Source organism: Syngnathus acus, chromosome 14, assembly GCF_901709675.1.
Source record: "Syngnathus acus chromosome 14, fSynAcu1.2, whole genome shotgun sequence".
In the NCBI taxonomy this organism is placed as follows: domain Eukaryota; kingdom Metazoa; phylum Chordata; class Actinopteri; order Syngnathiformes; family Syngnathidae; genus Syngnathus; species Syngnathus acus.
This window is the reverse complement of record NC_051099.1, coordinates 7666753-7690623: the sequence shown is the minus strand read 5'-3', so window position 1 is coordinate 7690623 and position 23871 is coordinate 7666753. Positions and strand designations below refer to the sequence as shown.

General features: G+C 41.0%; 4 protein-coding genes across 8 annotated transcripts; 3 read left to right on the top strand and 1 right to left on the bottom strand.

Moving 5' to 3' along the window:
• The first annotated feature begins 26 nt into the window (after positions 1–26).
• si:ch211-117m20.4 (CUB and sushi domain-containing protein 1) lies at positions 27–3324 on the top strand. 2 transcript variants are annotated; one of them, XM_037269475.1, is made up of 6 exons: positions 27–705; positions 959–1096; positions 1387–1551; positions 1629–1796; positions 1879–2079; positions 2349–3324. In XM_037269475.1, the coding sequence occupies exons 2-6, from the start codon at positions 1003–1005 to the stop codon at positions 2360–2362; spliced, it is 642 nt and encodes a 213-aa protein (XP_037125370.1). In that variant the 5' UTR covers positions 27–705; positions 959–1002; the 3' UTR covers positions 2363–3324. The 2 variants fall into 2 exon arrangements, with proteins under 2 accessions (XP_037125370.1, XP_037125369.1); XM_037269474.1 differs by having other exon boundaries at positions 1384–1551.
• On the bottom strand, positions 2880–4431 carry tcnba (transcobalamin beta a). Its single transcript, XM_037269477.1, has 4 exons — positions 4110–4431; positions 3814–3955; positions 3610–3743; positions 2880–3111 (listed from the first exon to the last, which is right to left on the bottom strand). The coding sequence occupies exons 1-4, from the start codon at positions 4183–4185 to the stop codon at positions 3041–3043; spliced, it is 423 nt and encodes a 140-aa protein (XP_037125372.1). The 5' UTR covers positions 4186–4431; the 3' UTR covers positions 2880–3040.
• A 443-nt stretch (positions 4432–4874) lies between these two features.
• Positions 4875–16427, top strand: abcg4a (ATP-binding cassette, sub-family G (WHITE), member 4a). Of its 2 annotated transcripts, XM_037269471.1 has the most exons (15): positions 4876–5721; positions 7386–7609; positions 9816–9933; positions 9997–10129; positions 10224–10274; positions 10343–10488; positions 10574–10697; positions 10921–11035; positions 11121–11260; positions 11618–11716; positions 11851–12019; positions 12089–12189; positions 12790–12948; positions 13081–13199; positions 13264–16427. In XM_037269471.1, exons 2-15 carry the CDS (start codon positions 7387–7389, stop codon positions 13487–13489), a joined length of 1923 nt encoding a protein of 640 aa, XP_037125366.1. In that variant the 5' UTR covers positions 4876–5721; position 7386; the 3' UTR covers positions 13490–16427. The 2 variants fall into 2 exon arrangements, with proteins under 2 accessions (XP_037125367.1, XP_037125366.1); XM_037269472.1 differs by lacking the exon at positions 13264–16427 and having other exon boundaries at positions 4875–5721; positions 12790–12954; positions 13019–13109.
• A 206-nt stretch (positions 16428–16633) lies between these two features.
• LOC119133736 (histone acetyltransferase KAT5) lies at positions 16634–22856 on the top strand. 3 transcript variants are annotated; one of them, XM_037269856.1, is made up of 14 exons: positions 16634–16708; positions 16789–16855; positions 17404–17472; positions 17551–17687; positions 18125–18193; positions 18514–18684; positions 18762–18836; positions 19724–19786; positions 19989–20327; positions 20413–20553; positions 20626–20719; positions 20784–20943; positions 21033–21114; positions 21424–22856. In XM_037269856.1, exons 1-14 carry the CDS (start codon positions 16679–16681, stop codon positions 21556–21558), a joined length of 1632 nt encoding a protein of 543 aa, XP_037125751.1. In that variant the 5' UTR covers positions 16634–16678; the 3' UTR covers positions 21559–22856. The 3 variants fall into 3 exon arrangements, with proteins under 3 accessions (XP_037125751.1, XP_037125750.1, XP_037125752.1); XM_037269855.1 differs by having other exon boundaries at positions 18466–18684; XM_037269857.1 differs by lacking the exon at positions 18125–18193.
• Positions 22857–23871: the final 1015 nt, after the last annotated feature.

Genomic DNA, 23871 nt, shown 5'->3' with positions numbered 1-23871 from the left:
CCAATTACATCCGTATAAGAATAGTGATGATTTTGGAAGAATGATGACTCAAGGCACTTTTGTTTCTAGCTCAACTGAATGTAACTGGTAAGATGTGATTGTAAAGTTGTATCATTTTCCCATCAAAATGACAAGTCTATATTAGGCAAACCTCCGCTCCTATCTTGTTTGTCAACGTTGTAGACAACTAGATTGTCTGTATTTTTATGGAATTATAACTTGAATTCATTCATCCTATGCATCCTACCTCCCATATAGCATCGCCACATTGGTGTTTGTTAATTTTCCGGAACATGAAGGATCAAGAAAATGGCATCCACACTATGATGCGATATGTTATGCCTACCACATTGTTGTGTTTATCTACTATACGCGAAACTTAAATTAAATGGCAGTTTTAAAAATGGTACTGTGAAATGCTTGTTCTTCATTATCCATTTGTATTTTTTAACTGCTTATTCCATTCAGGGTTGCAAGGAAATGAAGCCCACCCCGGCTGACTGAAGTCAGGCAAGTGTAGATCTTCAATATCAGTATTACTCTGGTAAATGGTGACCCCTGACTGGTAGTTAAACATTGCTTGGAGTGCGTTTGTTGTATTGTGCAGTGTTTTACTGCGCCCCCTGGCGACACTTTTGCTTTATTGCAGCTCGTAGTTAACCCGAACCTGTCAGTGATGAGGAAAACATTTTAGACCTCATACAGGTAAGCTATTTTTAGAATTTCATTAGATTTGCTGCGTTCAAATGCAAAAAAATGAAATAAAAGATTTTAATTATTGCTGCTTGCCCCAGAAACACAACATTAGAGGTATTGCATGTTTAAAAGATTAGGCTACACACAGAAGCTTAGTGTGTTACTCCCATCGTCTTCACTCAGCTCTCCTGTCTCAGCTAATGTGTAAGGACCGTAATGGATTGACTCCTTACTGAACATCATGACTCGACTGACTTCCCAGATCTGCAGGGTTTGCCAGAAACGTTGCAAAGGAGCGGAAATGCAATGAGGTTTCATCCCCTGCTGCTGCTGTTTTTTACATCCTTGCAGAGTGCAACTTCTCAGGTGTCTGAATGGATCGAAGAGGTAGAAGTTAGTGGTAAGATCAATTCTGCTGCTCTGTTTACTTTGCTGATAAAGCTGAGTTCATGACGGGAACTGTTTTAGATGAACTCTTGTCTGCTTGAAGTTACATTTTGTCTTAGTGCAGTATCATTCACCCGAGTGTGATTGTGAAATCTAGCCCTGCACAGCTAGCTAACTAATGCAGCATATTTGCAGGAATTGAAGAAAGACAGTCACGTGCAGATCTTCAACAATTTTATCTAGTCACCTGTCACTGCCGTAGATGTTATTTAAAAAAAAAAGTAACCAAAGTGTTTCCAGTAGGTGACACCGAATGGATTGGCCAACCAGATTTCCTAGGTGACCTCTACTGGTCAGGGACAGCCCCACTTTGTCTGCCGGGCTGCAAGGCGCGCCACCATGAACTCAAGCGAGATCCCTGTGGCGACTCAAGCTGCTGCTGGCTGGGTTACAAGTCTCTGTGCAGAGGTAATGCGAGAATAAAAGGACACTTGAGTCCTAATTAGTATATAGCTTGGTCTTATGCTTTTTACATTTGATGATAGTGAACTGCGGGAAGCCAGATGTGGATTTTAATGGAATGGTGGATGGAGATGACTGGTGGGTGGGATCTGTACTGAGGTACTCCTGTCTTCCTGGCTTCATGCTAGTGGGAAACGACACCCGGACTTGCCAATCTAATGGCCTATGGACGCCGAAACCTTTCTGCCTCAGTATGTAAACACTATGGTATCAAAACACTGCAGCACTATTTCTCCCTCTTATAATTGCCCCCTCCCTCAATCTTATTTGTAGGAATGTGCAAAAAGGGGTCCATTGAAATCAGTGAGAGGGAACTCAATGGAACCTGCAACGCTACCTGTGAATATAAAAGCTACTCGGGTCCTCCCAAACAAGGCTGCGCTCAGATACACAACTGCAAGAAGAAGGAGACCGGCTGGAAGCGTTTCTTCTCTCAGTGTATCCCTTGCATCTGCGACTGTGCTTTATCATGCCGTAAGTAGCTTTGGGGCCTTAACATACTACAAAACTCATCAATTCTCCCCTCTAATTGTTGCTTCAGGGTCTACAGCTACAACCATTATCATCAATACTGTGGTTGTTATGAGGATTATAGTTCTTGTGCAATTTATCTAAGAGTCACTTTACAAGTCAATTATACTCTGATTGTTACTTCTGTGTTTTCCCTTTAGCATCAGTCACTCTGTAGGTTCTAAAGTAAAATCCCACAGTGTGTATGACCCATCTCTTTTCTGTGTTTTCAGTATCTGTAGGCTAAATAAAGTAACAGGAGACATCCCCTGCAGAACAGAAGGACAGCAGATTGTTCATCTGGTGTAACTGAGCTATAAAGTCAACGCAAGTAACATTAATTGAGTCAATCTTGATATCTTTATTATGCCTATATCTATATTAATTGGACCGGGCCAATCTTTGGATTCCTCAACACATTCCAAGAGATGGTATCAGCTTTTCTCAAAGCTTATTATTGATCCAAGAATCAGACTTGATATTTACAGTCTACATTAGTGTTTATGTGCACTTTAGTGTGTAGTTTATTGTAAGTTAAACACACGAGAGGAATGGAACTGTGTGGATTAGTGGCTCCACTGCGTCGTCCATCTGTCCCTCGGGGATCTGAACCCTTAATCTCATTGCAAAAGGGCGGAGCAGCACTGTGAGTAGCTCACAGGGCACGTTTAACACAGACAATGTTGTTGGATAGTTTGTTTCTTTAAACACAGCACTGTAGAAAGGTATGCAAAAAAATGTCTTGCAAAATGTTTCTTTTTTTAAGCTGTATTTTATTAATATTTTAGGGTCTGATTTGTAAGGCACATTTGGATACTTCATTACCAATGTTAACCACCAGATAGTGCTGTATTTTTTCTAAACCTTACATCGCCTTCTGCATTAAATCAAAAAGAAGTTATCAGTTGACAGTGTCACAAATGATTCAGATGATGGCCCAACTCCTGAACCTCAGCACTATGTGTTCATCTTCCGCTGGTGTGTAGCAGCCAATTCCTGTGAAAACACACGAAAGAAACATGGTTGGAGGGGGCGTGGGGGGCACATTTTTACTGCACAGTTAATTTCACATTCATTTTCCAGTTACCTTGAAAAGTGGTTTATTAAAACAAAGAAAAGATTCTCAGTTTTTTTTCTTTTGTGGTAGGAGTGTGAATTTTGAGGGGCAGTTGTGCCCATTTTATATCAATAAAGCAATCTGCTTCTTCATATTTTGAGTCTTAGTTCATCTTTGGAACAATGTGAATGGATGCGGTGTGAAACCTTCGACATCCTTTAAAATGTAACTTTTACCTGTTGTATTATAAAGGAATAATGTGTGATGGAAATTAGATTATTTATTTGGACCTAATACTGTTCATAATTTATTACAGCAGAGCCGTTACACAAAAGGATGTCCCAAAGCAATGAGTGGATGCAAACCAAAATCCCCATGTCTCATTACAGCTCATTAAGTCTCCCTCAGATGTGATTTGCTCTGGAGAGGAAACTCACCCACATCCAAGCGCGTGTATTCCCCCGAGTCTTCTGACAGAATCTCCCAGTAAGTTTGCTCCTTTTCACTTCCAGCTACGCCATTCACACTTTCCAGAAACAGGCCGTAGTTTGGGTCTTCCTTCAGGGTGAAACTGGTGGATGTAACGCATAAGCTAGACTTTGAAAAACCCCCAGCTGAGATCAACACGTGCGTGTTGTTACCTGAAGTGAGGCTGCATCTCCTGTATTCTCCTCAAAGCCCCCAGCAGCACCCCTCCTTTCACCACGGACGTCAAATAGGTCTCAGGGGTCAAGTTAGACAGATCGTTCTCCACAGACAGTCTAATGGCAACTGAGGCCTGTCCTGCATAGCAAGTTCCACAACACAAGTGAGTCAAAGTTATTTTTGTTCAGTATTCTAAATAGAAAAATATTACATTATAGAGATTCACACATGAAAATACTTTTCAGAAAGCCAATTGTTATCTGCTTATTTTTAATGAATGCAAAATAATTACCCTTGACGGTGAGGGTCTCTTGAACAGAAAATAGCAGCAGGCCCATGGAGAGGAGTGCCATTCTTGTTGAAGCCATCTTGTATGACTGTTCCCTTCCCTCTCACGTCTCTTGTATTTATATGGCCCTCACCTGGACAGCTAATACCTTCCGTTATATAGCTTTACAAATACATTCTTTGTTGAGTTGTAAAAGTGTTTGCTCTCTATCTTTACAGCAGAGTGTCATTTTCATTATAAATCACTTGCCTTTGTAAGAGGAGAAGTGGATTCTTACAAAGGTAGGTGAACAAAAGCAATCCTTATTTCCACAGGGCAAATATGTCAAGCAATCTGGAGTACTCTTTTGAAGACCAAAATAGGTTGTTCATTCATTTATCAACAAAAAAAAAAACGGTTTGGTAACAATAAAGAAGCTTACAATAGCTCAGCGTTACGACGAGTGAAGATGGCATGTAATTTAGCTATGGATTTTAGCAATAAACTTGAAATGGACACATGATTTGCTTTAGCGGGCCACATGAAGTGATGTGGCCCTTGGGCCTTGAGTTTGACACTTGTTAAATTAAATTGCTCACATGAGATGGATATGAAGGGCTCCTGTTAAACGGCTCTGAAAAAGAGTCAGGTGTGATTGGCTCAAAACGGAATTGATGGCCTCCCTTGGGGTGATGTAAGACATGTTGGGCCCACTTGAACGCGAGTAACCCCGGCTGATTTACCGAAAATAACCCGGCCACTGCAGCATCAGCACCGGGCAGCTGCGCAGGTGCGGGCGTTAAAGAGACAGTGGAGCACGCAAATCCTCTCCACTGTTTACCCTCACTGTTTGCTTTTATATTCAAACGTAATTAACATTTTGATTAGGGGAATGAAGTCGTCGTGCTTGTGAATGTTTTTTTTTTTTAAATTCAGGATCTTACCTTGAATGATGTAATTGTTAGTCTACGCGTAAGTGTGCATGCAGTGAATGCACACATGCTGGATGGGATAAGCAGAAAACTGACCAATTATTTTTGCGTTTTATTCTTCTCCTTTTTCCTTCTCCATCAGCAACGCCCTGCAACCTCCCAGACCGGCGTGCGCACCCCACTCATACGAGATCACCGACCGACTGACCGTCCGACGTCCGCACGTCGAGCTACTGTTGCAGCACTTTAGTTCCGTCCGAGAAGCCAAGTGGAGGTTTTTCAACCATCCTCTCATCCTCCTCCATCAACATCAAACGAAATTTGGGATGCAGGCTCACAGTGGATGGATAAGATAAAAGATAAAGGTTATCTCAGTGGGGTACGGCTGTAGTTTGACGCCGGACATGATTTTAATCTCGGGAGTTGCCTGTGCAGAGCATGCGGGATGATGATGACACCATGAGCGGCTGCCGCACCCCGGGAGATCTTTTGACGAGAAACAGCCGTGCTATTTTTGCAAACCAACTGGATTGTTTTTGCCCTGGACTCTCCATCAACGCGCCGGCTGGGAGTATTTGTTGGCGCTTCTGATGTGCTGGGATTGTGTTGTTTTTTTCCCGAAGGGATCTCCTGTGGACTGTTGCTATCCCACCCAGGGAGCGAAAACAGGCGTCTCACTTGCTCGTTTCAACACACAACACTAAGTAAGTGCATAATACAGCAATGTAAAGGAATGTCTACCTTTTACTGATGTGACCGTCATGTAAACATTCATGAAACATTCATGATTAGTATGTCACAATGGATTTTCAGCTATAGGGCATTTTCATTCTTGTCAGATTGCAGTTTATAGCTGCTTTTATTTATCCACGCAGAACAGCTAATCATTAAATAACAAGCGGCAGCACGGTGCCCTAGTGGTTAGCACATCCGCCTCACAGTTAAACTGGTGTTCGAATCCAGGCACAGGCCTATCTGAATTTGCAAGTTCTCCCCATTCTTGGTGGTACTCTGGCTTTCCCCTACATTCTAAAACCATGCTTAAAATAATTCAAACTCCAAATAGTTTTGAATGTGAGTGTGAATGGTTTGCCCTAAATTTGGCTGGCAACCAATCAGGGTGTGCTCCGCCTCTGTCCCTAAGTCAGCTGGGATGGGCTCCAGCTCACAGATAAACAGTGCAAAAAAATGGATGGATAATGAATAATAAGCATATTTCATCCTTACATATACATAGTAGACTTGCATGTGTCTCAGCTGTGGGCGCCACACAGGATGACACAACAGGCAGGCCTTCATCTGAGCAAGAGGCCATTAAAGTCAGTTTTACAGGGCCTATATGTAGCCTGGTAATGGGAATTCACTAATGGCATGGTGATCAATAGAAGAGCCATGGTCAAGGTTCTTTATGTGAGCATATTTTATTGCACAAGACTGCAGTGCATGTTTTTCACACACTGATCATATGAACACACAGGTTTGGCCGATGACGTGCAATTCTGGAAAAGATTTAAACACCACACCTTTCTGCTTGAGCAACACATTAAGGTGGACTATCATGACACAGGGATGGGTCATATTAAATATATGCTATGCTGGGAAAGGCTCCAAAGATATCTGAAGACAGAATGTTTTGAGTTCAAATGTTTTCCAGCATATGTATTGCCAGATTTTACAGATGGCCGTTTAAATGAGCAAAACTGAAACCAGACATCAGCTTTTAACCTTCGCAATCATGCCTTCAAGCAGCGAGTTAAGGTAATTGTCAGGAATCGCATCATTTGACAAGGTGACTCATTTTTGCGAATGTTCATTTAACAGATCTGCCAAAGGATTCCAGTATACTAGACAGCTAGAAAACAAGACCTGGTATTATGAATAAAACCAGGCCCATTTTTAAAAATATTATTTTATTATTAATTCCATAATTACACAGCAGCATACTGTGATGTTTCTGGACTTTTATCTTATGTAAGAAGCAAAAGAGTGAAATTAGAAACACCCTTCCAATTGCAATGCCAGAAATAGAGCAGTGCAGACATATTTTCATCCCTCAATTAACGTGTCTTATCATTCGACAGCACCGGTCGACTCCACTACAATCTTTTCCAGGGACAAAAAGATAACTCTGAAGCTATGTAAGTCAACTGTCAAGGGTACATCAGCACCCAAGGGTCTACTTTTTGTGACCGCGCAATATAATACTTCAACCATCCATATCACTGCACTCAACAGCCACATTATTATCTTTATTATCCATTCAGAGCCGAGCAAGATTTTAAAATCTATTCTTTGTCTCGTGAGATGTCAGTGTAGAAATTTGACTTTATTAACTCAAATGGGTCATTTATCTGTGTGTCTTTTTCAGCATGGCTGAAAAGACGGAGCAGGTTTCCGTCAGTATCCCCATGGAGGAGACCAAACTCCACAGCGGGGCACCCCCGGAGGCCCTGCTCACGCACCTGAAGAAAGTGGAGAATCACATCACTGAGGCCCAGCGATTCTCCCACCTCCCACGTCGCTCTGCTGTGGACTTGGAATTTAATGAGTTGTCGTACACCATCCGTGAGGGTCCCTGGTGGAGGAGGAGAGGTACAGTACTGCACCCCTAGTAAAAATGATGGACGGTGGTCAGAAGCTTCGGTGCACACATTCGCAGCGAGGCTTTTAAGGAACTGTCACAATTGGAAGATTTTTTTTCTTCGTTATTTATTGCCTAGCTGTGTAGTCTCTCTCTTACACATGCACACATACACACACGCACACACACACACACGTATGCCTTTGCAGTGCTCAGCAAAGTTCAGCCATAGTAAATAATTGACGCTCACAGATCGTCACACTGTTTGCATCTCTTTTTCCTGCGTTGTCAGTGAGTCAGACATGATTGATCCGCTCATGAAATATGAACAGCATTGAAACACACCGGCCCTTATTAATGATGAAAGGATGTCCAACGTTAGGTCAGCGTGACTTACCGACTAATCTACCCTTTCTGAACTTGTTACGTCCTCTGTGGGTTTAACAAGGCGGGTGCGTTCATGTATGCTTAAGAGGGGCCAGACATTATTCATTTCAGGCAGTGGCTGTAATTGTAAGTGTGTTGTCCCATGTAGAGTATTTATGATGGGGTGGTCTTGCTAAAGCAGAGCAGATCAGACAGGAAATATTGAGCAGACGTCAATACTGTTTTTCCTTGGCTCATCAAAACGGCTCTGCATTTTGTGCACTCGCTTGCGTTGCCCCTACGGGCTCCTCGGCTCATCATACGGAGGATGTGTGAACAGGAAGTGCCTGTTATTCCTAATTAAGCAAAGTCTTTCAGAGCTAGGCTCCAATTGCTGCACAGAAGCACAAAAGGCCCGTGATGTCAGAAGCCATAAACGCCATGAGTCTTTATCTCGGTGACACCGCTTATGAGTTATTCTAGAGATGACTGTGGCAAATGGGCCGTACACAGAAAGCGCTATGGATGATGATCATCCCGCTCTGTGGATTAATCTTGTGTTCTCTCCTTTATTGGTGGGGCAGTAAAAGAGCTGAAGTGCTGCTGCCAGGCTGCCATGCTTGGCAAGGAAAGTCATTTGTTCTTTTTTAAGTTGATACAACTTGCTTACATGCCAATAATGACCATCAATGCTTTGACCATGGGGGAGGAAATAGGCGAAACATGCCTTCAGTTGTGGAAGTGGTAGATCAGGAAGTGAATCACTCTGAGTTTGAAAAGAATGACCTTTTGAGGACTACTTTGATTTACATGCATCTTAGACAGCATCTTCCGCCGTTTTTCTGGGGCTAGACAACTCGCTTGATTAATGCTGCATAATTCAAATTTCATTCTCCCTTTCAATTTGCTAAGAAAATATCGGATAATGATAAAGCAGTGCTTTTGCCCTGCTGGGAATAATGGCATGGAATATAAATGTTATCTCACGAGTCAGCCAAAGAGTCATGCTCCTCTAAGAAAACTGAAATCAGGCTTACGTGATGTACTTGTTGTATGTGAGCTGCCATTATCATCTACTAATTGCTTGATTTGAGAAGGGATAAAATATTCAAAACACTGCACTGTACGTATGATGCAGTGCAATTCTGCGCCACAAACTATAATAACAGGTTTATATCAAATCGTGTGCAACTATATTTGACTTTGAATGTTTCTTATATGCGTATGTGTGTCAGTAGCGGACATTGAGCCGCTCTTGCTGCCATATGGCTGAGTGAGATATGGTGATAAAGATGTCCGTCCCTGCAGTGTCACACAGATAAAAGCATTATTATGCACGAGCTTCAGCAGAAGTCTGGATCATCAGTATGCAGCACATCGAAACGGAGAAATGTTTTTCCCTCACAACAGGGATCAAGTGAACCTTTCTAACTTTCCATTATGGCTTCATTTCAGAGTTTAGGACATTTTTTTAAGTCATTTATTACGTAATGTCCTTTGTGTCATTATTCCGCATAGCCATTAAAAATGCTGCAATGAAAACAGTCTTTGGCTTTTGCTTGTTCGTGGCCTGCATCTTTGTAAGGATGAAACGAAAGAGGTTGAATTGAATTACAGTGTGGGATTGCTTCACTGCCTGTGGCGTGTCGTAACTATGTAAAAACACACATTATGCAAATTTCTATCTAAAAACACATTACACACATTTCCATGTTGACAGTTACAAGCAAGTTTAATTGTAAAGAGTATCCATTCACGTTTGAATAATTGAAAGTGTTTTGGTGACCATTTCTTTGAACAGCACTGTGACGAGATGCAGAAATATGAAGTGGTTGTTTTTCTCTCCATTAGGTTACAAGGCCCTCCTCAAGTGTCTGTCTGGAAGGTTTAACAGCAGAGAGCTGATTGGTATCATGGGACCCTCCGGAGCTGGGAAGTCCACCCTCATGAATATCCTGGCAGGTTACAGGTGAGACATCAAGTGTTACATTTGCGCTGTCTGGTAGTACTCATAGTTTGTGTTTGGATGCAGGGAGACAGGCATGAAGGGCCAAATCCTGGTGAATGGCCGCCCGAGGGACTTGCGGACCTTCCGGAAGATGTCCTGCTACATCATGCAGGATGATATGCTACTGCCACACCTTACGACCAGGGAGGCCATGATGGTGAGGTGACCTCTGCTAGTTTTTATTTTGATACCTTATGATCAGTGTATGAGCGCTAGAGAAGATGGATGGATCTGGTTTCTCTTTCCTGTAGGTCTCTGCCAATCTGAAACTCAATGAGAGCATGCAGGTCAAAAAGGAACTGGTAAGTCTGAGTACATATGTTGATGGTTAGTTGGGTGGACGGCTAGGAGCATGTTGCTTGTGTTTCAGGTCCATGAGATTCTGACAGCTCTGGGCCTTCTGGACTGTGCTCAAACGCGAACCAACTCTCTTTCGGGCGGTCAATGCAAAAGACTGGCCATTGCCCTCGAGCTAGTCAACAACCCTCCTGTCATGTTCTTTGATGAGCCCACCAGGTACAACATCATGTCTCTTCTCGTCTGCATCATCTCTGCGCAATTCCGGATTCAAGCCTGCACTTTTTTTTGGTGTCACATCTAGTGGACTGGACAGCGCGTCATGCTTCCAGGTGGTTTCCCTCATGAAGTCTCTGGCTCAGGGAGGGCGAACAATCATCTGTACCATTCATCAGCCCAGTGCAAAGCTCTTTGAGATGTTTGATAAGGTAACCTGAATGCTTGCATTGTTTCCTTTCTGCCAAGATAAGAGAGCAGGAGAGTTATTCCCCGGGCGTCTTGTTTTATCTGTTTTATTCATTTCTTAACATATACAGCTCAATTTTGTCCTATGATGTTCTATTTTTGATTCAATTACTACTTTGGAACTAATGCCCGTGAGTATAATTCAGTTACCAATGTATGAAAGCGCCGTTGTATCTTTTCTTCTAGTTGTACATTCTCAGTCAAGGTCAATGCATCTACAAGGGTACAGTCCCTTACCTCATCCCTTATCTGAAGAACCTGGGCCTCCACTGTCCAACATATCACAATCCTGCAGATTTTAGTGAGTTCAAAGTCTCCTTGTTTACTACTTGACGCGAGGGCATCTTCGAAGCCTTCTCTAAGGTGCTCGTCTTCTCCCCCGCCAGTCATCGAGGTGGCATCAGGAGAGTACGGAGACTTGAACCCGGTGCTGTTTGAAGCGGTTCAGGGTGGACTGTGCTCCGAGGAGGGCAAGAAGAACTCAAGAGACCAGAGTGACTCATCCTGTCCCTCTCAGTGCTACAGTGTAAGGGGTTCTGATATGCACACCACACAATGGAAACTATGAGAAGAGTACACAAAATTGACTTCCAATAATAGGGAGAGCATTTTAATCAGATGGGATTTAGGAGTGTTTATTAACCAATTAATTTTACAAATATACACAAAATATGCAACGTGAGCTCCTAAATGCCTGTTTTGGTCTCCCATGCATATGACTAATGAGTGTTCGTATATAATACATTAGCCAATAGTGCTGACTATAAACACAAGTATTGTTTCCTTTCTAATTATCTGGTAACTGCATGAGTGGAAGCTGCTTTATTTGTGGGGAAATCGATTATTTTATTTTCCTGATGTTTGTACGTTTATCTCTTCACAGGACACGGGGACCCTTGAGAAACGTAGCTTTGCCACCAGTACTTTCACGCAGTTCTGCATCCTCTTCAAAAGAACCTTCATTACAATATGCCGGGACACGGTAAAACTTGTTTTGAGTTCAATGATGTGACAATGTAAGACTTTCACTCAATGAGCTTTTGGCTGAAGAACAAACAAACTTAATACCGAGAGTACATATATTGACATGCAGGTGCACTCTGGATGTTTTTTTAGGTGCTGACCCACCTCAGAGTGATGTCCCATCTGTGTATCGGCGTGCTGATCGGTCTACTTTATCTCAATATTGGAAACGACGCCAGTAAAGTCTTCAACAACACGGGTTTCCTCTTCTTCTCGATGCTCTTTCTCATGTTTGCTGCCCTCATGCCCACCGTTCTAACCTGTAAGATGGCCTGGAATAATTGACTTGCTGCTTTATTCCAAGTCACTTATTGATGTTTTGCTTCCACAGTTCCTCTGGAAATGCCTGTTTTTATAAGGGAACACCTCAACTACTGGTATAGCCTGAAGGCTTACTATTTGGCAAAAACAATGGCGGATGTACCATTCCAGGTAACGTTTCATAGATTTGGCACTCAATGGTTACTTTGAACTGTCCGGAATAAGATGTCAGACAAACAAACAAATGGTTTTCATAGTACCGTATTTTCTGGACTATAAGGCGCACCTAAAAACCTAAAATGTTCTCAAAAGCCAACAGTGCGCCTTATAATCCAGTGCGCCTTATATATGGACCAAATTCCTAAATTTAAACTGGCCCGAAGCATTGTGTCATGAAATCAATCATAAGTGGCCCGCTGAAGACTATGAATCATGAATCAAAAAGACTATGGATCATTATTTTGTGATTATAAAGTAATTTGTTGCGTCTGAAGTTGAAATAAAAAAGATAAAATGGAGAATGATTTGATTTGGATTGAAAATCTGACATGATGCAGTAAGGGTGCGCCTTATAGTCCAGTGCGCCTTATATAAGGACAAAGTTTTAAAATGGGCCATTCATTGAAGGTGCGCCTTATAGTCCGGTGCGCCTTATAGTCCGGAAAATACGGTAACTTCCAATTTGTATTGTGGTAACAGTATTGGATCATTTTGTGCCGATAGTAGGTAGGGACCACAAGAATAACAATGCATAATTTTTCTCCTTCGCAGGTGATTTGTCCAATCATGTACTGCAGTATTGTGTACTGGATGACTGAGCAGCCAGCAGAGGCTGGTCGCTACCTGCTCTTCGTGGCCTTGTCCACATCCACAGCCCTGGTAGCCCAGTCGCTGGGACTACTTATTGGCGCTGCATCCACCTCTCTGCAGGTAAGGGTCTGTTCCTTGTTCGTTTACAGTCGGAGCTTCCAAACCCCTTTTACATGACTGCCAATTGCAGACCACTTACTTAGAAGGAGATTTGTTTTCCTCTCAGCAAATGCTATGTCATTTTCTCCATAGGTAGCAACATTTGTCGGTCCAGTCACAGCCATACCTGTGCTTCTGTTTTCTGGCTTCTTTGTAAATTTTGACACCATTCCCAAGTACCTGCAGTGGAGCTCCTATGTATCTTATGTCAGGTATGTTCTGATTTTTTTTATTATGTCAAAGCCACCTGTGCTCATGATGTTTTGCCACTTCCAGATATGGCTTTGAGGGAGTGATACTCTCCATCTATGGGATGAACCGCACTGAGCTTGAATGTCCGGGTCTTGTGTGTACATTTCAAAAGCCAGAGGAGGTCCTGCAGCTGCTGAATGTGGAGGATGCAAAGCTCTATGTAGACTTCATGGTGTTGGGGGTTTTCTTCGTCGTTCTCAGACTGGCCACTTACTTTGTCCTGCGGTACAAAGTCAAGTCTGAGCGTTGAGGGGATCGGCTCGTTGATATCAGTTACCCATAAAACTGCTTGTTGTACATGGATGTTTCCTCACGCCGTCCCCTCATTCGTTGTCCTACTTGGATTGCTTCTATGATTGTCATCACAGGACTGACTGCTCATCTTCACTATACATATGAACCATGGCAAAAGAAACAGAAAGCATGTTTAATTCAACTAAGAATCTGGAATGTGTACTTGTTTCCAAGGAGAGTGGCGCATCAATTACTTTTTGTCTCTCAATGCCTAGATAGAAATCCTAGATTCACAGGAAATAAAATGATTGGTGTTTAATTGAAACACCCGTATTTCAAGAAAAATACATTCCTGTTGTGAGCAGGGAAAGTGGAAACTTCAAGTGCCAGGACCTTTTGTCAGCTCCCACTTTCCCTGAGTTCAGTGTCTCCTTTTTAGGGATGCAAATGTAACATACCAACTGCCACAGATTGACTTTCCTACCCCACGACGGATCATTTTCACAGGCCTAATGGCGCGCACCATGAATAAGACTGAGGATGAAGGATTTGTAAAGATGTCATCAGTGAGTCTTACTCATTTGCTGCCAGGATAAGACCTCTTTATTTGTATCAGGGAGGCATCCAGGAAGCACGCAGACAACCTTGGACAAAACAGACATGATTGCTGCTTCCATCCTGATACAGAGGGCTATCAGAACTCAACTGGCTGCACTTAAGAAAAGTGCTGTAGCTGAGCTAAGGGTGGGTGAGGGGGGGAATAACAAAAAAAAAAAAAGACGCCCGTCTAATCGCTGTTACTCTTCTGTCTGAAGCAATCCGTCCAAGTACTTGTGTGATTCTTTGGCCTCCCCCTCCGTCCATGATGGAATTATCTTTTCTTGTCTCCATCATCCAGAATTGCTGATGTCTGACTGATGTGCATTTTCCAAAACAATGCTCGTTACTTGAAATGCTGGCTGGGCTGATTGTGTGCCTCTGAACTAGAATGATACAAGCTTTGTCTGCTTCAATGCTGAATGTTTGCGCATACAACTTATATCACTGTACATGTTCGTCTCTCTGTCTGTTTGTCTGTTTCTCAGCCACACATGGACGCACGCACACACATACATACACACAAACATGCATCTTTGTTTCAGGGCAATGCAACTATTTTCCTGTAGACTTGCTATGAAATATTTCTTATTCAATCTATGCTACTTAGTAATCCTAAATATAATGTATAAAATAATGTAGGCATATAATCAACAATTGTACAGTGGATATGTTATGCTGTGAAAAAAATACAAGTACAATGCACTTTTCAGTATATGTTTTAAAATCTTATTTATTTGTATTATATTTTATTTTTTATAGCTTAAAGTTTAACGAGTGCTATTTGGAGAGTACAACAGAATGTTTCCTGCACACTGAAGGACCTGAAATTTCATGATAAAATTATGACCCCCATCGACAAGTGTATGCATCTTGGGGAAAGCATAACCTAAGAAATAAGATAAACCCAAGATGGGTTGCTGCTGTGAATGAGAAATGAAGGAGTGAAAAGATAACCATGTGAGACACAATCAATGAAAGGAGGCAATGATATACAATTACAGTATTATTATGATAAAATCATAGTTGTAAAACAATAATACATGTTATTTTCACTTGAAACGTATGAAGGGAGAAGATGGTTTTGACTGTTGAATCTGACTATAGCAAGTGAAGTGCATTGTTTTGTACATGGTGGTTCATTTAGAAGGTATGATAAAAATTGTAACTCCCTTTCTGGAAATTTGGTCAAATATACAGTAGCGGGGGCCTGGTTGTGTTAGTAATAGCAATAGAAAACATTGTAACATTTGATAATCCAACATCCCATCTAACTATCGTCTCTTGTATGTTTTATAACATAAACTTTATTTAAGAGCTTTAATTTATTGCCAATGGCATTGTGTGCAATAACTACTCTAAATGACACATCTCATTAAGGAAAATGTATATTTATTTTTGTGGTGGCTGCTCAGTAAAAGGCATTTTAATGTGCATGTTAATGGATGCTTTACAATGGTAAAAGCAGAAATGATACAATTCGAATATAATGCCGATGCTACTTTAAATGATGTTAATGCCACGGGGAAGGTATTGCTTTTGTGCCAGATCATGTCAAGATAATTGCCTCTCAAGTGCAGGAAATTGTGGCAGGAAAGGAATATTGCAGTCAATTTATTGCCAACACAACAGATAGTGTTTTCAGCATCCTCAAATTACATCAAAAAGCATAGCTGGTTGCTGACTCTGCAAGATATTAAAAAGAAAAACACTGTCTGCTGGGTAGAGAAAAAAGTTAATTAACACAGGAACAAAGCACTGGTGTTGAAGTCATTAACCCGAGTGGGAATGTTTGTCTCTGTGGTTGAAGACAAACAAAAATGAAAAAAATAATGTTTCTTTTACTATTTCAAATTATGTATTTATCAGGATATATTTTTTAAAAAGGTTATGGTGCCTCATTTGTTTACTAACCACAGAAAATGCCCGAAATATGGATACATCGACACATTTCTACAATCTTTGAAAATCCAAACAATTCCTACAATAACTGACTCGACAAACAAAATGTTAAAATTGTCCTAAGTACTTGGTTCGATCCACCAATTGAGTCACATCATGTATCATATCAGCGGTATTCAGGGACGATGCAAGTTGAAGGGATGCAGCATATAAATGCATGTTCAAGTCAGTCTTGACACATTTTTTTATCATGCTAGAATTGAAGTTACCAAACTCCTTGTCAAAGGTGATTTATTTGTCTACGGTTATCATTATGTACAAATTTGTGTGGACCGATTTTTGTCTGATATTATTTGTGTATCATTACTTGTTAGATTATTTTCATTCAAAAACATTGTTGGTCTGTATCCTAAAATCTGTTCTAATGCTTATAATAAAGATCATTTATAACCTTTGCCATTGCTTGCAAATTGTCAGTTGTTTTACTCACGGGAGTTAAACATTGGTGGAAGAGTGATGTGTCCCATAAAATAAATTATTGATTTGATTAGTTTATTTCGGCGCTTTTTGACACGTGAATGTCATTTCCTCTTTCGTTTACCGACTTCCGCTTACCGCAGATACCGTCGCAGTATTTTCTGATTGGTTTAGTTACCTTTGACGTAGGCCGGCATTTTCCCACAACACCCCGCTGCAGCTCGCAAAGATGACGAAAATGGCTGACAGCGGATCATCGGTAGGTATCCTAGCGATGTACTGTTATTTTTCAGTCGTCACTCACTTTCCAAAGGTAAATAAACCCATTTTTCCCGACAGGTTGAAATTGTTGAGGGCTGCCGCCTTCCCGTTCTCCGTAAGAACCAGGAACACGAAGACGAGTGGCGTAAGCATTGTTCGCTTGTTTTTCTAAATGCTAAACGAGCTAATGCTAACTAGCGAACCTCAGTTGTTTATAATACACCCCGGCCCGTTGTTAGAAACCCGTAATGACCCCTACACAGTCGGCACATAATAAACAAGCTTATGTTTCAATCAGCCAACTCTAACAGCCTTTCTATTTAAAAAAATAAATAAAAGAAGACCTGACTCCTGGCTAGGTAGTATTGATAATTGCATACGATTAGAATATTATAATTGACAGAAGTTGATATCATGTGTAGTTTGGTCTGTACGTTTGTGGTGGTATTTCGTATTAACTTTTTTAACTAGAGTATAATATTTACATTTTTAATATCTATCAATTTCAGCAATACTGTCCTGTTGACACTCGTACCATCCAGTCAGTGGATTAATTTACACTGAACAATGTGCATAACAACAGTGGTATCCCCCCACAAAATGTCTATCAGAATGTCACCCCAACAAAAATAAAAAAATGCATCCTTTTTAGATTGAATGTTTTTTTAATTGAATTTCTTTTTTATTGTCTAGCATTGGCTGAGATTTTAAGTGTGAAGGAAGTCTCTGGAAGAAAACTCTATTATGTTCACTACATTGACTGTGAGTATAGTTTGCTACATCTTTGTTGTTGTCTAAAACCACTAAGATGGCTAAATTGTATCAAATGTTTGTTGAAAGTCAACAAACGTCTGGATGAGTGGGTCACATCAGATAGGCTGGACATGAAAAAACTCCAGTTCCCGAAAAAGGAAGCAAAAACTCCAACCAAGAATGGTCTTCCAGGCTCTCGCCCAAGTTCACCGGAACGAGAAGTGGTGAGTAGATATATTTCCATGAATTGAACAGTAATTGTTACTAAAAAGAACTGAAAATATTTCACATCAATATTTTTAGCAATGTTCAGATTTTAAGGGAATCATTCATTAAGTTCAGTGAGTCTCAAAACTGTGGCACACATACCATTGGTGTTACGCAGGCTCCCTCTTGTGGTACTCGAATAATTCACCAGTCCAGTTAAATTGCATTTAATGTTCAAGTATAATTAAATTATTTGGCGTGAAATATGGACTGTTCCTGTAATACTACAATTTTAGGAATAAAATGTCTATCTCACTAGGCCTTCTCCTTGGAGAGCCAATTTTATTTTTGAAGAGAGAGCTCTCAGTTGGACTTTCCATCTGAGTAATGAACTCACGGCCCTTACGAATGTCAGTTAACCCCACCTGCTTCTCTTCCTTTCTGTTCAATTCAGAGGAAGAGTCTAGATCTCAACCTACAATCTGCCACAGCTCCTTCCAGAGGCAAAACTCTCCCCACTCCGGTACAACTTGAATTTACCCATTACCCAAAGGGCAAAAGCCCTTGTTTATTCCTGATGTTAACCCGGTGGGACGTGTTTTTATCGGCTCTTAATACCAGATTTAAATAAGGTGCGATTTCCATTTAATCGAAAGATAACCAAAACTACTGATTGAATAAGCTGTGGCCGAGAGTCCAACTCATTCTCAGCTCACGTAAGCTGCAGGTTGTACGCCTAAAACGGGCCAACGGTCTCATTGAATCGCTGGCTGTTTGCCCAAACGCGCATCGCAGCAGATCACGAATGAAGCCGACTGTGGTAACAACTCTTGTTCATCGCAGAAGAGGAAAGTGGAGCCGGTCCCCCTGGTGCCACAGGTTCCACCGGCCCCCCCGGTGCCCTCCCTGCCAACTTCAACCGAGGCGTCTCCGGCAGCTGTATACCCCGCCGCGAGGGAGACGAACACCTTCAAGACCCGAGAAGACCATGACCAGATTTCCTCCCTCACGACAGTAATGATCAGTCCACATTTTGTGAAAGTCTTTTTATGACAGACTTAATTTGCATAACACCTTTGTTATTTCTGAAGAATGGCACCGCTCGAAGGCTCATCACCTCTCAGCCCGGCAGGAAGCGGAAAGCTAATTGTGGACCCACTGACGAGGTATGGAATTTGATTGTGATTACATTTTCGCAGTTCACTGACATTTTGCACACACATTGGTTGTCTTTAACTTTAACTAGGTGTTATCGTAAATGCACTTGTTTATTTATTTTTTATGCATGCCTTGCAAGTATTAGTGAAACGGTGACCAATGTTTATTTATTTTTATTTTTATTTTTATTTTTTGTTTAAACTGTTTCTCTGTACAAGGCTGTACACAAATCCTGTGAAAACAAAAAATGCTGCTTTTAGTAATGACTTAAGATAATAGTGATTGAAGGTTGTACTTAAATGATTCAAATGATAAGTGATTGAGAATTTGGTCGCACTTAGCGCCTCTATGAATATTTTTTCTCCATGTATATCCGTATACAGGCAGGTAGAGTAGCTCAAAATTGCTCTACTCTTTAGAATATTTGACTAAAATTGAAAACTATTCCTCCACAAAAAGTTATTAGGGGAAAATAATAAGTATTCAGTGGAAAAATACTAAGTAAAACTTTGAAAAACGAGTTCCTCATTGTTACCAAAAAAAATGTTGGTCTTTGTTTAAATTATGTTTTTGACTTTCATGATGAAACTAACGGTCATTCTGATGGTAATCATTCTCTAAAACAAGATTTTCAAAATGAAATGATATGGTGGTAAACCCTGAGAGCTTGCCTCAATCGAGCCTCATGCCAACATGTCCACTGAAGATTCCAGTAACAATCCACACTCACCTCATCAGGGATGCAGACCCGCTCCTGATAACACATTCTTTTGGATTTACAAACTGACCTCCATCCGACCCAGTAACCAAAGTGTTGCAAGTGTAAAATACAAATCAATACATTCCCCTCTAGTTTCCAAAAGCTCGTTTTTTTGTGTGTGTCTCTCTCTGCTAGATGATAAAGGTTTTGCAGTATAACAAGCCTCAAAGTGCCAGTGTCTTTCTACCACCACCAGAGGTCTGTTTGATTTCCTGCATTTGAAATTTGTGTGTTGCTGCCAAATGATGCTGTCCCCCGTAACATGTACAACCACTGTGATTCTACGTGTTGCTCAAAGAAATTCCAACATCAATATTTCATTTGATGAGTCAGCTTTTTATATTCGGGACCAAATCTCCCTGAAACCAGATATGCTAAAAATCATCTTTTTTGTCCCTAGGATTCACAGGACAGTTCTGATGGCATCCCGACCGCACCCCGCATGACAGGCAGTCTGGTGTCAGACCGCAGCCACGACGACATCGTCACCCGAATGAAAAACATCGAGTGTATAGAACTGGGTCGTCACAGGCTGAAGCCGTGGTACTTTTCCCCGTACCCGCAGGAACTGACGTCGCTGCCCATTCTCTACCTCTGTGAATTCTGCCTCAAGTATCTCAAAAGTCTCAAGTGTCTCCAGAGACATTTGACAAAATGTAACCTCAGACATCCTCCGGGTAACGAGATCTACCGCAAAGGAACTATCTCATTCTTTGAGATTGATGGCAGAAAAAACAAAGTTAGTTTGCACATTCAATGTTCTGCCCTTCAACCCTATTTCTGTTTTTGACATTGCTGATTCAATACATCTGTCTCTTTTTTAGAATTATTCCCAGAACCTGTGTTTACTTGCTAAGTGTTTCCTGGACCACAAAACCCTGTACTACGACACGGACCCTTTCCTCTTCTATGTAATGACAGAGTATGACTCCAAAGGCTTCCACATAGTGGGATACTTCTCAAAGGTACTGTACATGTGTGGTCCGCTTGTAACTACCTGGATACGCTTCTAATAAGCTGTCCCCCTCCCTCCCCAGGAGAAGGAGTCAACTGAGGATTATAATGTGGCTTGTATCTTGACGTTGCCTCCTTACCAGCGGCGAGGTTACGGAAAGCTTCTCATCGAGTTTAGTGAGTGTACTTTGAGCTTGTTAGGCACGTTCTCCAAAACCTTACCTCATCATCTGGCCTACAGGTTACGAATTGTCCAAGGTTGAAGGAAAGACGGGCACGCCGGAGAAACCCCTCTCGGACCTCGGGCTGTTGTCTTATCGCTCCTACTGGTCGCAGACCATTCTAGAGATTCTCATGGACCTTAAACCGGATAATGGCGAGAGGCCACAGATCACCATCAAGTATATGAGCGTTGGAATTTGGTCAACATTTTGATTGTCAAGGACAGTTTCACAACTGCCTCTTTTTTGTGTTTTTTATTTTCCCTCAGTGAGATCAGTGAGATCACAAGTGTCAAGAAAGAAGATGTCATTTCAACACTGCAGTACCTCAACCTGATCAACTATTATAAGGTGAGTGAGCATCCCATTTGCCCTAAGTACCAGGTAAAAGGTTTCTAGATTCACAACACACAGGAAACATTTTCTGATTTATTCTTCTTACAACTTAAGAAGCAATCACTATGATTTAATATTGGCTTTCTGAAAATGTGAAGGTGTAACCCCCCAAATATTTCAAATCAAACAATATTTGATAACATGGGCCTTTTGTGAATCTTTGATCTCACTCAGTATTCTATCTGTCGCATGATGCAAGACTTTGTCCCCCCTTCCAGACTAAAAAATGACTCATTTTTCATATTTATGTTCCTTCTAATGAAGGGCCAGTACATCCTGACTCTGTCAGAAGACATAGTAGATGGACATGAAAGAGCTATGCAGAAGAGACACACACGCATAGATCCAAAATGTCTTCATTTCACGCCCAAGGACTGGAGCAAGAGGGGCAAGTGGTGAAGTCTCCTCGGATCATTTGGACAGCAGGCATGAAGCTGGCATCACAATGGTTTTGCAATACAGAAGTCCCACCCAACCCAGGACAAGTTTAAAAAAAAAAAAAAGAAAAACTGCATAAGCTTCTATTGTGAATATCTGTTCAATACTGTACATTGGAAATCTTGAACAATGACTTCAGCAAAACCTACAACACTCCCCCTGCTGGGTACATGATCAACTTCATACAAAACTGTGCAATTTATGAAAGGTGGTGAATAGGGTACATCAAATTAAAACATGCTCAACATCTCTTGTGGGGCCATATTTGAACATGAAATTCTAACCCTCTGAAGCGGATTTCTTCTAAGTATAATTCCCCCCCCCCCTCCCCCTCCAAATGGAAATGTTTAAATCAATTGAATATCCATCTTTTCCCTGAGGTTCATTTGTTGAAAGTACAGCAGTATTATTGTGTCACACACATTACCGTTTCCAGAGTTCATGTGCCAGTACCCCTGGAACCTTTTAGAACTTTACACCATGTGTTCAGGGCCGAAAGCATGTCCACACCTTATGTTGTGTAGTAAGCATCTTCCTGGCATACTTTTTAAAATTGATGTTCATGTATTTTAGTGATAATCCTGATGTCCCTCAATTGCCCCTCTTGTGGTGGCTGTTGAAATCTGTTAAACTCATTTCATGAGCTGTTATCAAACTCCTCAGAAATACTGTACTAGCACTTTAGATTTAATTCGGATTAAGATTTCAGAATTTTAAATTGCGTGTATAGTCAGTAGATCATATTTCAACAATGATAAAACAATCTTTTATGCATCCCTAATGCTGGTGGTATCCATCTTAAACCATTGTCATCATCCATTTTCAATTTACAGTAAGATAAACTGCTTCCATGTTTTGTGACTCCATACCGGAATTGATTGTACCTATCATACAAGCCATCTTGAACTGTTAAAGATTAATGTACATTTTGTGTACTGTTGTCTAATTTTTTTTTTTACATGCCGTAAAGTAACAACACAATAGGAGAAGATATGTCATAAGATATTAGTACGTGTGGAAAAAGGTGTTGAGTTTGTCCGTATATCCACGTGGAACACAGTTGTTTGATGGAAACGAGTGGAAAGTATGTTTTTTCAAGAAATAAGGTATTTTGCCATTTTAAACTTAGTCACTTATTTTTGACGGATGTTTTCAATTGGTTATCTGTGAAAGAAGAATTGAAAGCAAGCGTCATTTGAACGGCTTAAAATGTGATTTTGCGGGATATTTGTGCCAGAATAAATAGAATCTGTCACGTTTGTGATCGCAGTCTGACAATTGACCAGCAGAGGGCAGTATCATAGCGTTGACTTACCCGTCGCCATTTGCGTAATTACCACCAGCCAGCAGCATTGCATTTAATATTCCGTGTTTGCCAAATTCCAAACAATACAAAATGTGTCTTCCGTGACATTTTAGAGGAACATTGGAATCAATTTCAAAAGCGAGCAGGTAAAAGTCACGTGACTCATCACTTAAGTTTAAAATTTCGTCTAATTTTTATACGGCCTCGGATGAATTCGTGTTTACCAAATGGCTTGTGTGCAATCAAATTACTCGTGTTGTTTATTGTTTGATAGATTTATTCCTCGAAATGTCACTTAAACAAGAATGCCCTTGGTTGGAAGGCTGAGGCTCGCGTGACGTCTCGTGCAACATCTTTAGTGCTTATATTGGGCTTCGGCAAACGCTACTCATTTTATCCAGTAAATGCATTCTGTCTCTCATTTATGACAGCTGCAGGATTATATTGTGCCTCTCTTGGGGTCCATCCAGGATTAGTATTAGGCATTTTATATAAAACCATGCCCAAAACTCCGTCAGGAAAAACACTCAGTTGAAGCCTTATTTTAAGATTTACACAATCTAATAAACTCCAATACAAGAACTGAATTGAAATACAAAGATGGGGTCTGTCAGGGTTTTGAGATAAAAGATTAGACCAAGATGTTGTAATTCATTTCAGATCTTTTCCCCATTATTGTGACCTACAAGCTGTATAAACTCAATTAGTTTTTGAGACTGGAAGGGGGAAAAAAATCAATAACTAGGATAATACGTTTGCACAGGGGCGCTGACACAATAATAAGGATGTGACTGCTCTGACTCAACCGATCACATTCAAACTCTTCTTGGATGGGAGTCAGCACACACCTGTGTGATAAATATTGCAATGATTTATTCATCTTGGGCTCACGTTTTAGTAACCAAAACCTGGCATTTCTTACACATACTTTGGCATGAATGGTTTTGCACTTTTTGGCTCCTATCAAC

Bases quoted from the DNA above. Each gene is read 5' to 3' on its own strand.
- si:ch211-117m20.4 (XM_037269474.1), top strand. From the start codon at position 1,003: ATGAGGTTTCATCCCCTGCTGCTGCTGTTTTTTACATCCTTGCAGAGT. The intron at 1,552-1,628 runs GTAATGCGAGAA...ATTTGATGATAG, and splicing joins TTACAAGTCTCTGTGCAGAG to TGAACTGCGGGAAGCCAGAT. The intron at 1,797-1,878 runs GTATGTAAACAC...TCTTATTTGTAG, and splicing joins GCCGAAACCTTTCTGCCTCA to GAATGTGCAAAAAGGGGTCC.
- tcnba (XM_037269477.1), bottom strand. From the start codon at position 4,185: ATGGCTTCAACAAGAATGGCACTCCTCTCCATGGGCCTGCTGCTATTT. The intron at 3,744-3,813 runs GTAACAACACGC...TACATCCACCAG, and splicing joins GAGATGCAGCCTCACTTCAG to TTTCACCCTGAAGGAAGACC. The intron at 3,112-3,609 runs GTGAGTTTCCTC...GTGTTTTCACAG, and splicing joins ATACACGCGCTTGGATGTGG to GAATTGGCTGCTACACACCA.
- abcg4a (XM_037269471.1), top strand. From the start codon at position 7,387: ATGGCTGAAAAGACGGAGCAGGTTTCCGTCAGTATCCCCATGGAGGAG. The intron at 11,261-11,617 runs GTAAGGGGTTCT...ATCTCTTCACAG, and splicing joins GTCCCTCTCAGTGCTACAGT to GACACGGGGACCCTTGAGAA. The intron at 12,020-12,088 runs GTAAGATGGCCT...TTGCTTCCACAG, and splicing joins CATGCCCACCGTTCTAACCT to TTCCTCTGGAAATGCCTGTT.
- LOC119133736 (XM_037269855.1), top strand. From the start codon at position 16,679: ATGACGAAAATGGCTGACAGCGGATCATCG. The intron at 16,709-16,788 runs GTAGGTATCCTA...TTTTCCCGACAG, and splicing joins TGGCTGACAGCGGATCATCG to GTTGAAATTGTTGAGGGCTG. The intron at 21,115-21,423 runs GTGAGTGAGCAT...CTTCTAATGAAG, and splicing joins ACCTGATCAACTATTATAAG to GGCCAGTACATCCTGACTCT.